This window comes from Bubalus bubalis, chromosome 1 (assembly GCF_019923935.1).
Source record: "Bubalus bubalis isolate 160015118507 breed Murrah chromosome 1, NDDB_SH_1, whole genome shotgun sequence".
Taxonomy (NCBI): Eukaryota; Metazoa; Chordata; class Mammalia; order Artiodactyla; family Bovidae; genus Bubalus; species Bubalus bubalis.
The window spans coordinates 116,801,431-116,815,249 of NC_059157.1; the positions used below are offsets into that span (position 1 = coordinate 116,801,431).

The window sequence follows — 13,819 nt, forward strand, 5'->3', positions numbered from 1 at the left end:
CCGTGCTCCAATCCCAGGGCGGCAGTGTCGTCACCGGGCGGCGCCGGCGCAGACACGGCCCGTAGACAGGTGTCGCCGATCAGAAGCGAGAGCGGCGTGCTTCGGGTTCCGGGTCGCTCCGAGGATGGTTCTGCGGCGGCTGCTGGCCGCCCTCCTGCACAGCTCGCAGCTGGTGGAGCGTCTCTCCGAGTCTCGGCCCATCCGGCGTGCGGCACAGCTCACCGCCTTTGCGCTGCTGCAGGCCCAGCTACGCGGCCAGGACGCGGCCCGGCGCCTGCGAGCCATCGCGGCTGGGCCCGCTGGCTCCCTGGGCCGCCGCGCTGCTCGTTTCAGAGACACCTTCACTCAGGAGCTACGCCGGGGCCTCCGGGAACGCCCGCGGCCACCACCAGGTAGCCAGAAAGGCCCGGGACCAAACCCCTAAACCCAGGCTGGGCCAGGGACACCCCCAGGGAAGCCGTGATCGGACAGGACACAGCCAAGGAAGAAACTCCCCGAAGCCTGACAGAAATAGATAGGCTCGGCCCTGATTCACCGCAGGCAGAGAGCCATGGACCTAAGTACAACCGGAGAGAGGTTTAACCTCAGCAAATGGGACTAAAACTAATGATCGATGCTGCTGCCGCTGCATTGATGTAGCAGGTCGCTACTTCCAGGGGAGATCCTGGATGGAAAGACAATCCTGCAACTGCCAAAAGTCCTCTGATTAAATGTGTGAGCTATTGTTACAGGACAAGGTTCTTTTGCCCCGTGCGCAGCAAGCCAAATGCGGAGATGCAAAGGTTTCCAGCGAAGAGGATTTACTGGCAAGGCAGCCAGGGGAGGAGAACTAGTTTCAGATCTGGTCTTCCCCAAAGCAAAGGGGTTGGGGTATTTATGGGATAAAGCATCAGCAAGGCGGCGGGAGGTGTGGGGAAAAATGATTGGAGAAAGGTGTGGTAATTGTAGTTCTGCAGAGGTGTAACTATGCCACATGCATCTGCAGCTTGAAAAATGGAGGTTCTTAGCACCATCTGAGGGTGGAGTTTTCTGCTCTCTGATGTCAAAAGGTCAGGAGCATGCCCAGTTGGACGGTTGGTGGTCCTATCCAGTCTTAACCAACTCACCTTGAACTAGACACAGCTGACTCCAAGAACCTGGAAAACAACTCACCATCAAATATAGCTAGGCTTGGTGCTGCTTCCAGGCTGAGGGAGTCATAAGATGACCTTGACTAGTGAAGGCAGATGAGATGGATCCACCCATGCCTTCAGTATGAACCTGGGGCTTATCTGGGAAGGTGGATTAGGATTCCTGGGACTGTAGGAATTATACAGTCCTACAGTATAATAATATATTATTATACAGTATAATACTAGTTAACACATACTGAATATTCCCTCTCTTCCGGGCACTTCCTTAATGCACTGTTATCTCACTCCTTACAACCACTTTCACATGAGGAAGTGTAACGCTATTTCTTAACTTTCATTTTCTGCTGCCGCCAACACCATCACCACTGGGTATCAGGACAACTGTCTACCATGGAACAAGCCACCTGAATTCCTTGTCCCTATTTTAGAGGGTCTGGGATACACTAAAGACTATGCTGCAGCTAACAGACCCACAATTAGGCAATCCATGTATGCACTGATTGTCTCTAATCAGGCTACAGAGTTAATCATGCAATCTAGAAAGCTCAAAGCAGGATAAACAATTTATATTCTGACTTTGTGGGAGTCACAGAGGGAGCCGGATAGCATGGAGACCTATCCTGGAGGTGAGGCAGCGAGAGCAGCTTGTCCTCCACTTTGCTGGTGGTCAAAGATCTGACTTGACATTCTACCCTCCAGCCTTCCCATCAGAGGTGCTTCTGGTCAATCCTCTCTGAGGCCAGTGTCCCACTCAACTAAGGACAAAGTTTTAGTTTGGCACCCAGCCCTCCTGTCCTCCATCTCCCAGACCAGAGGCAACTCACTGAATTCTCCTTTGAGCTTGACAGTAAGGAGCCCAAGGAGCTTGTTCATTCTGCCTTGATCGCCTCATTGGTCTCAGTCCCACTCGTTTGTCTCTGGATCTGGATATCAGAGCAGCACAATGCTGGCAGTCCCCAACCCAACCCCTTACCTTCAACATAAGCAGCTTTCAAGCACACTCACAGTTGGGTCTTTTTCTAGACTGGCAGAAACAAAAAGGGAAACTGCAGGAAGCAGTGAAGCTTTTAGCAAGTTGGCCATTTGGTAAGGAAGGAAAGCAAAAGAACGAAGGCAGATGTTTTATATTTTGTGGTAGTGTGTGGGAACTAAATTCCCTCCATTTGTAGAAGGAGTCTGAGAGCAGAGCAAGAAAATGGTCCTTTCTTCTCCAGCTAGAGGTGACTCGGATGCCTCCTGGCTTTGGAAGCCTCCAGTGTAATCTGACTTGTCATCCCGCCACTTACCCTACTGCTAAAGAAACTGACCGAATTCATCCTACCACCCCCAGTGGCAACAATCTCCCAACATGCCTTTCAAGCGCTGCTAAACAGAATGTGAAGCCAGGAAGCAACTCACTCCACTATCCTGCAGGGCAATTTCAAATCACCCCTTAATGCCACACAAATGTAGATACCAACACTTTACAAACAAATCGTTAGCACTCAGGCCACTACAATCTACATGGACTGCTACGCCAACAGCTCCTCTAGGGAATTCTGAGTTTGTGAACCTACCTGGCGAAGGAGAGAAACAAGTCCCAAGAATCCCGGAGGAATCTGGGACCTTAGAATCAAAGTTATCTCCAGGCGGCACTTGGTTTTTATGTTAGGCAAAAAAAACTCTCTGGCTGCAAAGTAAGTAAGTGCTTACAGGTGCCCAAGATGATGCTAAGCACTACAGGTAGGAAAAAAAAAACAACCAAAGTTAGTAACAAACCACAAGAACATGAAACTATCATGAACAGGTCCTATAATTTTAAAGAGGGAACTATTGGGTAGTGTGCTACAGTTAGCTGAGGCCGGCTCAGGAGAGGGATCCTTGGCATCTCCCAAGTTCAGTAACATCATTTTAGTAGTTTGAAATCAGCCATGGTGAGAGTATAAACAACACACAAGTTGTCAAACACCAGAAATAAGGGCTATTTTGCCCCTAGAGAATGGGTTGCTAAACATTTACCAGCATGCCACTGATTCCTCTCTGTCGGGGTGGGAGTCCTGAGGCAAATGTGGCATGGGGACCCCAGCAGCAGCTTGTGGGAAGTGGAGCTTCAAGATGACCCAGGGCTCTAGCTGGTGGAAGGTGCTCTCCAGCCCACTGCTCGCAGAGGGCTGGGTACCTCTGGTTCTCCAGAGACGGCAGGGTTGTGAGGAGGGAGAATGAGGACAGGCTGAGCGCCACGGCTCCTCACAATCCCAGTGGACTGGGCAGCGGTGCACTGTGTTGCAAGCAGCAGCATGCCCAGGTGTGATGGCTTCCACCAACACAGCAAGTATGGGTTTGGCATGGGGTTTGCTCTTGAGCCTGTGAAGGGGCTTCAGACAGAGGCTTTGAACATGGAGAGTGACCAGACCACATTTAAGGTTTTGTGCCCACGTGCCACCAGAATCCAGCCTTGTGTCTCCATTCCCCTGGGGCTGAACATCTGGGAGAACATCTGGGCTCTCTGACCCCTGACAAGTGAGATGCAGGGACTTCCCTAGTGGTGCAGTGTTTAAGAATCTGCTTTGCAGTGTAGGGGACACAGGTTCAACCCTTGGTCATGGAACTAAGATCCCAGATGCCTCAAAACAACTAAGCCCACATTCCGCAGCTGCCGAGCCCACGCTCTGGAGCCCGTGAGCCACAGCTAGAGTCCGCGCTGCCACGGAGTTCCCACGTGACGTGACAAAGACCCCGCGTGCCACAGCTAAGACCCAGCGCAGTCACATAAATATTGGTGAGATGAGAAATTTTCCACCTCTCTCAGGGACAGGAGTAGGAGAATGGATAGAAGAAAAATTCCAGAACTACTTGTTTTGGTAATAACCAAGCATTGAGACAGATACCAAAGTGCCATTAAATACACCACACCCACTTCTATGCTTACAGAGCTTTGGGAAGGAACTTGTACTGTAGACCCAGGAACAACACAGTGTTAGCTGGCAGACACCTCAGAGACCATTGTGCAGGCTGGAAAACAGGCTGGGTGAGGGGAAGGGGCTTTCTTAGAGCATGTAGCCAATGTGTAGAAGACCGGGACTCGAAGGAGGCCTCCTGAATCTGAGCTACCTTCTTTTGAATATCAATACACTGCCTCCTTCCAGGTTATCTAGGAGGCCAAAGGGTTGTCATGACAGCAAGAGGTAAGGCATCCTGGAAGCTTTTGGGGAAGTCATTCAGGAATGTCATTAGGAGATTGCTGTCTCCTTTCACAATCAGGTGCGATTTATTTGTTTAAAACATCACAGTGACTGGAAGGAATAGGGCAGGAATAGACATTTGGCATCACTGATTACATTAGGTTCTTTGGGGACCTTGGCATGAGGACCATGACTGATCAGATCTTTGGTTTTTGAGGGGAAGTGGATGTCAGTTTACCCAGGAGGTGGAACAGTCAAAGGCTGTGCACAGGAGAGGCAGTGGTGGGGATTCTGGAAGGGAAAGGAAAGGAAGACAATCAGGCTCTGTCCCAGTCCAGCCAACACTTAGAGGTGGAAAGGGGCCCTCAGCTAGGGCTGAGTCTTGGGCAGTGGCTTCTGTGTCATATTGTCAGGCTTCTCCCCCAGCTCCAGGATATGAAGGCTGAGATGGTCCCTCCAAGCCCTGCTCAGCAAGGAGGACAGGGCTGGTGGGTCCTCCAGGGTCAGGTGGGGAAAGATGAGCGTCTCACTCCTGAGTGGGAAGCGGCACTTCCTTACGGCTGGCCTGGTGGTGCCAGGGGTCACCACAAACAGACGGCAGAGCCACGGCCCCCCGGCCGCTTGACAGGCTGCGTGTCTGGTGAAGTTGTTCAGGGCTTGGCACAGGACCCGGTCCTCAGCCCCACCCATGTCCACCACATCCACTGGCAAGCCCAAGCCTGGGAGGTGCAGGAGGTGCCGGGGGGGCATGTAGGTGTGGGTGAAGACGAGCGTGAAGTGGGTGGGTACACGCAGGGGCTCAGGGGCATGAACCACCCGCTCCAGGTGCCCCAGGCCAGGCACAAGGCCCCCCTGGTGCAGACAGCCAAAGAAGAGGGCACCCAGGACGTTGAAGAGGGCCAGAGTGCCCCTGCAGGGGGCCGGCTGGGTCTGCAGACTACAGAGCAGGACAAGGGGCACCAGGAGGGGAATCAGGAACCGAGCCTCCTGGTGGCTAAAGGCAGACAGCAGGGCGAGGGGCACAAAGTAGAAGAGCAGGAGAAGAGACCTGGGGCTGGGCCGTGGGCTCCAGGCTTCCAGTGTCCTTGGGAAGCCCATCTGGGCAAAGGCCTGCAGGCCAGCCCGCAGCTGCTGCCACGCGGCCTGCAGGCTATGGGCATGCAGCTTCCCAAAGAGCAGGAAGCCGTTGACAGCCAGGTGAGTGAGCCTCGGATGTGTGCCATGCCTTGCCAGGTTCACCGGATCCAGGTTGTAGTGCAAGAAGTTGGCAGGTGTAAGGACAAGGGTGCTGGGTCTAGATGGACCAGAGAAGTACCAGCTGTCCACAGCCACAAACGCCACTGCAGTGAGGCTTGCCCCCGGGAGCAGCGCCAGGGCTTGCTGGGTCAGTGACTTGAAGCTGGGATCTGTGGCTCCGCAAGTGCCCCAGAGGAAAAGGGGGACCAGAGCAAAGGCCAGAAAGGTGGGCCGGTTGAAGAAGCCAGCCACCACAAGGCCCCCAAGAAGCCAGCCATGCCACCACGGGCCTGGAGCAGGCTTCCTAGGTGTGCGGCTCCCGGCCACCCTGGGGGACACCAGTACCAGCAGCCAGGCAAAGAGCAGTCCCTCGATGGCATTGGAGAAGGTCCTTGTGTAGAAGACCAGGGTGACGTAGGACCCCGACAGCAGGAGCAGGGCATTCCAGCGCTCCGCCCCCCAGCCTGGAGCCAGGTGGTACACAGCCAGGTCCAGGGCAAAGGAGAGGGTGGTGAGGAGGAGTCGGGGCCCCACCAGCAGCAAGTAGCCACTCACCGCGCCCGGCCATGGCCCCCAGTCTTTCCAGAGCCTGAGGAGCCAGAAGGCAGAGCCAGAGGTCAGCAGTGGGAAGACCACCGTGCGGCAGGGGCTGCTGGGGTGAAACTCCCAGGGCCGGGCGGCCTCAACGCCCAGGACATCCCCTGCAGAAAGAGGAGGAGAGGTGAGCCAGATCCCAGCTCAAGAACATGGTAGACCAAACCCCAGCAACTGTGCCTCACACAGCCCTGGGGCTGTGAAGCTGACAGAGTTCACTCCTGAGAGTAGGTGATGTCATAGGGGACCGCTGGCCCCAAGGCAGGGAGAGCACCTGGGTGGGTGTGACAAAAGCCACAGGAACCTTTCAGACCAGAGTCATCTTCAGCTGGTGCTGAAGAGACAAGAACTAGCCCAGCCCACACCGTGTGATACCCTGAGCAGGGAGCCTGGGTGGGACTTCTGACTTACAGAACTGTGAGCTTCCAGGTCAGCAGTGGGAAGACCATCATGCGGCAGGGGCTGCTGGGGTGGAACTCCAGGGTTAAGCTGCTAGGCCTGTGATGGTCTGCTGTGCAGCCCCGCGCCTGGGAAGCAAGGTAAGACTGCACCCTGGACAGCGTGTGTGAGGAGGAGCAGGGGGAGGCCCCATTCCTCTTCTTGGCGCTCTAAGGTCTCCAGAGTTAAAAACGCATCTCTGTGATCATGACTGTCCTCCAGGAAAGGCAGTGTGAGAGTGCAGAAGGGAGTGAGCAACTGTGCTTATGGTCTAAGGTTACTAGTTTTATCTAGGATTCCTAGTTTTTAAAACGAATTCACTTGTGTAATTAAAATTACTTGCTGTTTGGGGCTAGTCTGTGACTCTGTACCCCACTGTCACAGAGCTTGGAGTGGGGATGAGGGAAAAACCTTAATTTCTGCATCTTAGCTCCAGGTCTCACAACATCTCCCACTTGATAACACTACGGGTTGTTTAAGGCTCTTTGCTTCTCCTCCTATTCGTCCAGCCTTTTGGCAGTTCTATGTCAAGGTGAAAGAGAAAAAATAAAGTCTTGGGTCAGATCAACCGGCTGCTTTTTACTGGCTCAGGTTAAAACGTGGTGGAAAAGAAGACTGGACCTGGGCTTCCCTGGTGGCTCAGTGGTAAAGAATCTGCCTGTCAGTGCAGGAGACATGGGTTCAATCCCCAATCCAGGAAGATCCCACATGTTGCGGAGCAACTAAGCCTGTGGGCCACAACTATTGAGCCCATGTGTCACAACTACTGAAGCCCTCACACCATAGAGTCTGTGTTTTGCAACAAGAGAAGCCACCTCAATGAGAAGCCCTCGCACCATAACTAAGAATATCCCTGCTCACCACAACTAGAGAAAAATGCCCGTGAAGCAGTGAAGACCCAGCAAGACAAAAATGCCGCTGCTGCTGCTGCTAAGTCACTTCAGTCGTGTCCGACTCTGTGCGACCCCATGGACTGCAGCCTACCAGGCTCCTCCGTCCATGGGATTTTCCAGGCATAAATAAGGTTAAAAAACTAATAAGACTGGACTTTTCAACTTTAAAAACAAATCCACCTGTTGAGGTCTATGGCAGAAAGGACTGATACCTCCTTAATATCCATTTCTTCCTTCATCCTTAGTCTCTTTAGCTGGGCATGTGGTCAGATATACAGACTATATTTTTTAGCATCCCTTTGTAGCTAGGTGTGGTCACATGACATATTCTGACCAATAAAATGAAAATGAGCAAAAAGTATGTGACTTTCAAAATATGCCCTTTAAAGACAGTAGGAATGCCTATCTCTTTTCTGGTGGTGGGAAAGCCCTGGTGTTTAACCTTATGGCTGGAGCTCAAGTAGACATCTTGAGCCATGAGGAAGAAGGCTTGTGACCACAGCATCTGAAAAGCCTCAAGATTTCTGGCAACTGTCTTAATGATGTGTCCTATTCCACCTAGAAGCGAAGTTCTAACAAGTGAGCAGTCTAGGTCTGAGCTCCCTCAGACATCACATGAACCTACAGAAACAAAGTTTCATTATTATGTCACAGCCCTGTGCTTCCCCAACCACTGGGGAAGCCCAACTTTGAAATCCTTCCACTGAGAAGCCGCAAACAGCTTTTGTTCTGAAAACCTGTACTGTTGGTATAAGCAGGAAAACATCAAAGAGGCTGGCATTTCATTGGTAATATTTAGAAGGTCAGTGTCGCCCCTCAGGAAGGAGATGTGAAGTTCCTATTCTCAAATTCTTATGCCAGAGAGGCTTGTGGATTTACTGCTCATTTGCACAGACATTTTTCTCCCTCTGAACTAAATATCCAGGGGCTTCCCAGGTGGCACAGTTGGTAAAGAATCCGCTTGCCAAAGCAGGAGACACAGGTTTGATCCCTGGGTTGGGAAGATTCCCTCAAGAAGGAAATGGCCACCCACTCCAGCATTCTTACCTGGGAAGTTCCATGGACAGAGGAGCCTGGTGGGGGTTGCAAAGTCAGATACAATTGAACATTCATGCATGCTCTAAATAACCAACCAGCTCCTCAACCAGACTTTGCTGCACAAACTTATCTTAACCATACATGGGAAGCTTTACCTGCCATGACCTCAGGAGACTGGAAGAACTCATCTGGGTGCACATAGCCTGTCTGTGGAAGGAGACACCACACCAGGCGGAGCAGGCCAAGGCTGCCCCACAGCACCCTGGCTTCCATCCCCATATCAAATTGCTGCAGGGACACTGGGCCAGAGTCTAGAATGACTTCAGCTGCTGCAGATGCTATTCTGGTTCCACAGCTCTACATCTGCAAGGATAACATTTGTTAGTTATTGTAATGTAAATCACACATTCAGTTGTCTGAACAAACTCAAAATGGGTCTACACACAATAAAAATCTTAATAATAATAGCTGCTGTTTACTAAGTGCCTGCTAAATCCAGGAACTTTACATGCATATCTCATTTAATCCTTTCCACAGTCTGAGATGCTGCTGCTGCTGCTAAGTCGCTTCAGTCGTGTCCGACTCTGCGCGACCCCACAGACGGCAGCCCACTAGGCTCCCCCGTCCCGGGGATTCTCCAGGCAAGAACACTGGAGTGGGTTGCCATTTCCTTCTCCAGTGCATTAAAGTGAAAAGTGAAAGAAGTCGCTCAGCCGTGTCCAACTCTTCCTGACCCCATGGACTGCAGCCCACCAGGCTCCTCCGTCCATGGCATTTTCCAGGCAAGAGTACTGGAGTGGGTTGCCATTGCCTTCTCCAATAGTGAGATAGTGAGTCTTATTATCTCCATTTTACATATGGGGAAACTGAGGCCTCTGCTGAGTAACCTGGTTACTTGCTAACCATATTTGTTAAGTGTCTAAATACAATATTTGCAAGTAGGATTAAAATACCTTCCAAATCTGGGTCTCCATCCCCATTCTACTCACCAGCTCCTATTTACAAGCAAGCATGGCAGCCTGGCTCTTAGAGTTCTGAAAACTTAGGAACTTCAATGGATTCTACCCATTTCTCTGCAAAAAATGAACTACATTTGACTTCATTGTCTCCAGTTTACTCCCTCCAAAATTCATACACCTTGGAACCCACCTTTTGGAAGGTGATGGAAACAGCGCTTCCCAAATTTATATGTTGAAATTCTGATGTAATGATGTCAGGAAGTGGGGCCTTCAGAAGCTGCTTAGGTCATTAGGATGGGGCCCTCATGAAGAAGATTAGTGGTCCTATGAGACACCAGGCATTTATAAAAGAGCTCCCTCACTCCTTCCACCACATAGTGAGGATATAGTGGAAGTTGCTGACTGTGAACCGGGAAGAAGGCCCTCATTATGCCAGAACCGTAGTCTCAGACTTTCAGCCTCCAGAACTGTGAGAAATAAGGTTATGTTGTTAATAAGCCGTAAGTGTAGGTTATGCTGTTTATAAGTCTGTGGTATCTTGTTAAACCAACCCAAATGGACTCTTCCTGATGGGGATTCTCACTCCCATGACTCAAAGATCAGTGGGAATCTGAGTTAACTGCACGATGGACCTTTTCATCAACACCAGTGTATCATCACAGGTGAACAGAAAAACAAGTCTGACAATGTGTTTGTTCAGTCAGTTCAGTCGCTCTCTGAGGCCCCCATGGAATGCAGCATGCCAGGCTTCCTTGTCCATCACCAACTCCTAGAGCTTGCTCAAACTTACTTCCAATGAATCGGTGATGCCATCCAACCATCTCATCTTCTGTCATCCCCTTCTCCTCCTGCCTTCAATCTTTCCCAGCATCAGGGTCTTTTCCAAGGAGTCTGTTCTTCGCATCAGGTGGCCTAAGTATTGGAGTTTCAGCTTCAGCATCAGTCCTTTCAATGAATATTCAGGACTGATTTCCTTTAGGATTGACTGGTTTGATCTCCTTGCAGTGCAAAGACTCTCAAGAGTCTTCTCCAACACCACAGTTCAAAAAACATCAATTCTTCGGCACTCAGCTTTCTTTATGGTTCACCTCTCACATCCATACATGACTACTGGAAAAACCATACCTGGTCTGGAAGTTCTTGGTTCATGTACTATTGAAGCCTGGCTTAGAGAATTTTGAGCATTACTTTGCTAGCATGTGAGATGAGTGCAATTGTGCAGTAGTTTGAACATTCTTTGGTATTGCCTTTCTTTGGGATTGGAATGAAAACTGACCTTTTCCAGTTCTGTGGCCACTGCTGAGTATTCCAAATTTGCTGGCATATTGAGTGCAGCACTTTCACAGCATCATCTTTCAGGATTTGAAATAGCTCAACTGGAATTCCATCACCTCCACTAGCTTTGTTGTAGTGATGCTTCCTAAGGCCCACTTTACTTTGCATTCCAGGATGTCTGACTCTAGTTGAGTGATCACACCATCGTGGTGGTTATCTGGGTCAGGAAGATCTTTTTTGTATCATTCTTCTGTGTATTCTTGCCACCTCTTCTTAATATCTTCTGCTTCTGTTAGGTCCATACCATTTCTGCCCTTTATTGTGCCCATCTATGCATGAAATGTTCCCTTGGTATCTCTAATTTTCTTGAAGAGACCTCTAGTTTTTCCCATTCTATTGTTTTTAACTATTTCTTTGCATTGATCTCTGAGGAAGGCTTTCTTATCTTTCCTTGCTATTCTTTGGAACTCTGCATTCAAATTGGTGTATCTTTTTTCTCCTTTGCCTTTAGCTTCTTTTCTTTTCTCAGCTATTTGTAAGGCCTCCTAAGACAACCATTTTGCCCTTTTGCATTTCTTTTTCTTGGGGATGGTTTTGATCACTGTCTCCTGTACAATGTCATGAACCTCTGTCCGTAGTTCTTCAGGCACTCTGTCTGTCAGATCTAATTCCTTGACTCTATTTGTCACTTCTACTGTATAATTGTAAGGGATTTGATTTAGGTCATACCTGAATGGTCTAGTGGTTTTCCCTACTTTCTTCAATTTAAGTCTGAATTTGGCAATAAGGAGTTCATGATCTGAGCCACAGTCAACTCCTGGTCTTGTTTTTGCTGACTGTATAGAGCTTCTCCATCTTTGGCTGCAAAGAATATAATCAATCTGATTTCATTGTTGGCTATCTGGTGATGTCCATGTGTAGAGTCTTCTTTTGTGTTGTTGAGAGAGGGTGTTTGCTATGATCAGTGCATTCTCTTGGCAAAACTCTATCAGCCTTTGCCCTGCTTCATTTTGTTCCCCAAGGCCAAATTTGCCTGTTACTCCAGGTATCTCTTGACTTCCTACTTTTGCATTCCAGTCCCTTTTAATGAAAAGGACATCTTTTTTGGGTGTTAGTTCTAGAAGGTCTTGTAGGTCTTCATAGAACCATTCAACTTCACCTTCTTCAGCATTACCAGTTGGGGCATAGACTTGGATTACCGTGATATTGAATGGTCTGCCTTGGAAACAAACAGAGATCATTCTGTCATTTTTGAGATTGCATCCAAGTACTACATTTTGGACTCTTTTGTTGACTGTGAGGGCTACTCCATTTCTTCTAAGGGATTCCTGCCCACAGTAGTAGATATAATGGTCATCTGGATTAAATTCGCCCATTCTAGTCCATTTTAGTTCACTGATTCCTAAAGTGTCAATGTTCACTCTTGCCATCTCCTGTTTGACCACGTCTAATTTACCTTGATTCATGGACCTAACATTCCAGGTTCCTGTGCAATATTGTTCTTTACAGCATCAGACTTTACTTCCATCACCAGTCATGTCCATAACTGGGCATTGTTTTCTCTTTGGCTTAGTCTCTTCATTCTTTCTGGAATTATTTCTCCAGTTTGGAAAAATTATCTTCTCCAGTACCATATTGGGTACCTACCAACCTGGGGAGTTCATCTTTCAGTGTCCTATCTTTTTGCCTTTTCATACTGTTCATGGGGTTCTCAAGGTAAGAATACTGAAGTGGTTTGCCATTCCCTTTTCCAGTGGACCACATTTGGGCAGAACTCTCCACCATGACTGGTCTGACTTGAGTGGCCCTACACGGCATGGCTCATAGTTTCATTGAGCTAGACAAGGCTGTGGTCCATGTGATCAGTTTGATTAGTTTTCTGTGATTGTGGTTTTCATTCTGTCTGCCTCCTGAAAGATAAGGATAAGAGGCTTATGGAAGCTTCCTGATGGGTTTTGTTCTGATGGGCGGGGCCATGCTCAGTAAATCTTTAACCCAATTTCCTGTTGATGGGCGGCGCTCTGTTCACCTGAAACCATACATGGTGGGGGTAATGAAGATGATGGTGACCTCCTTCCAAAGGTCCCATGCATGCCCTGCAGCTCTCAGTGACCCAACCCTGCAGCAGGCCACCGCCAACCCACGCCTCTGCCAGAAGCAGAGTGTATCATCACGGGTGAGCAGAAAAACAGGTCTGTTTGTTACGCCTCCAGAAAAACATGGTAACTGCTCCCTGGCTTCGATATTTTAGAGCTTGAACTTAAACAGCTATTGTTCACAAGTGTGATATCAAGTCACAACAGAGGAGACAAGACAAAGTGAAGCAACAGAACAGGAATCTGGCAGATGCTGACCAGGAGCCTCCTGATACTAAAACCTCACAGAGCTTAAAAGATAAGTTTTGGGGCCTCAGCTCAAACTTTACAACTAAATTGTACAGACTGTTTTTCCAGAGCCAGTGAATATCCTGACTTTTAGAGTTTTCAGAGAGAAAAGAAAGTTTAGTCGCTCAGTCATGTCCAACTCTTTGCAACCCCATGGACTGTAGCCTACCAGGCTCCTCTGTCCATGGGATTTTCCAGGCAAGAGTACTGGACTGGGGTGCCATTGCCTTCTCCAGTGGATCTTCCCGACCCAGGGATTGAACACGGGTCTCCCACATTTCAGGCAGATGCTTTACCATCTGAGCCACCAGGGAAGTCAGATATCTTTCAGATAGAAGATGAGGTCAAACTTAGTACTGGGATGTAAAGGTTTAATCAGTATTTTTTTTTTTTTCATTAACAGCCAGTATGATACTGCAGGACAGTGCAGGGACTTGCGGTGGAGACAGGGGTAGGAAAGAAGCACAATGTCCATCACAAAGGACAAACTTTGCAGGCCTGCAGGCCTGGCTAAGATCCCACCTGCTCTTAGGTAGCTTGTTGCCTTGGACAAGCTGCCTATATCCCTAACCTCAGACTCCTCATTGACAAAGTCAGATGATAATATTAAGCTCATAGAGTTGAGGGAGATTTGAGAGCTGATGCATGGTGGTCAGTGGTACAGAATCCACCTGCCAATGCAGGATATGCAAGAGATGCCAGTTCAAT

General features: G+C 49.3%; 2 protein-coding genes across 35 annotated transcripts in view; one reads left to right on the forward strand and one right to left on the reverse strand.

The window, feature by feature from the left end:
- The first annotated feature begins 116 nt into the window (after window positions 1-116).
- On the forward strand, window positions 117-728 carry NCBP2AS2 (NCBP2 antisense 2 (head to head)). The gene has a single exon (XM_025285934.2). It carries the CDS (start codon window positions 125-127, stop codon window positions 422-424), a length of 300 nt encoding a protein of 99 aa, XP_025141719.1. The 5' UTR covers window positions 117-124; the 3' UTR covers window positions 425-728.
- A 3,628-nt stretch (window positions 729-4,356) lies between these two features.
- The window catches only part of PIGZ (phosphatidylinositol glycan anchor biosynthesis class Z), a 58,471-nt gene continuing 49,008 nt past the window's right edge, over window positions 4,357-13,819 (reverse strand). For 28 of the 34 annotated variants that reach the window (XM_044943142.1, XM_044943123.1, XM_044943111.1 and 25 more), the window contains 2 exons: window positions 8,649-8,856; window positions 4,357-6,231 (listed from right to left, as the gene is read on the reverse strand). In XM_044943142.1, the coding sequence (XP_044799077.1) occupies window positions 4,664-6,231; window positions 8,649-8,772 (1,692 nt within the window). In that variant the 5' untranslated portion in view covers window positions 8,773-8,856 and the 3' untranslated portion in view covers window positions 4,357-4,663. Of the gene's footprint in view, window positions 6,232-8,648; window positions 8,857-9,482; window positions 9,567-9,642; window positions 9,920-13,819 lie in introns of all 34 variants that reach the window. The other 6 variants (XM_044943199.1, XM_006054226.3, XM_044943175.1 and 3 more) reach the window with 4 other exon arrangements.

Coding starts and splice junctions, on each gene's coding strand:
- NCBP2AS2 (XM_025285934.2), top strand. CDS start 125: ATGGTTCTGCGGCGGCTGCTGGCCGCCCTCCTGCACAGCTCGCAGCTG.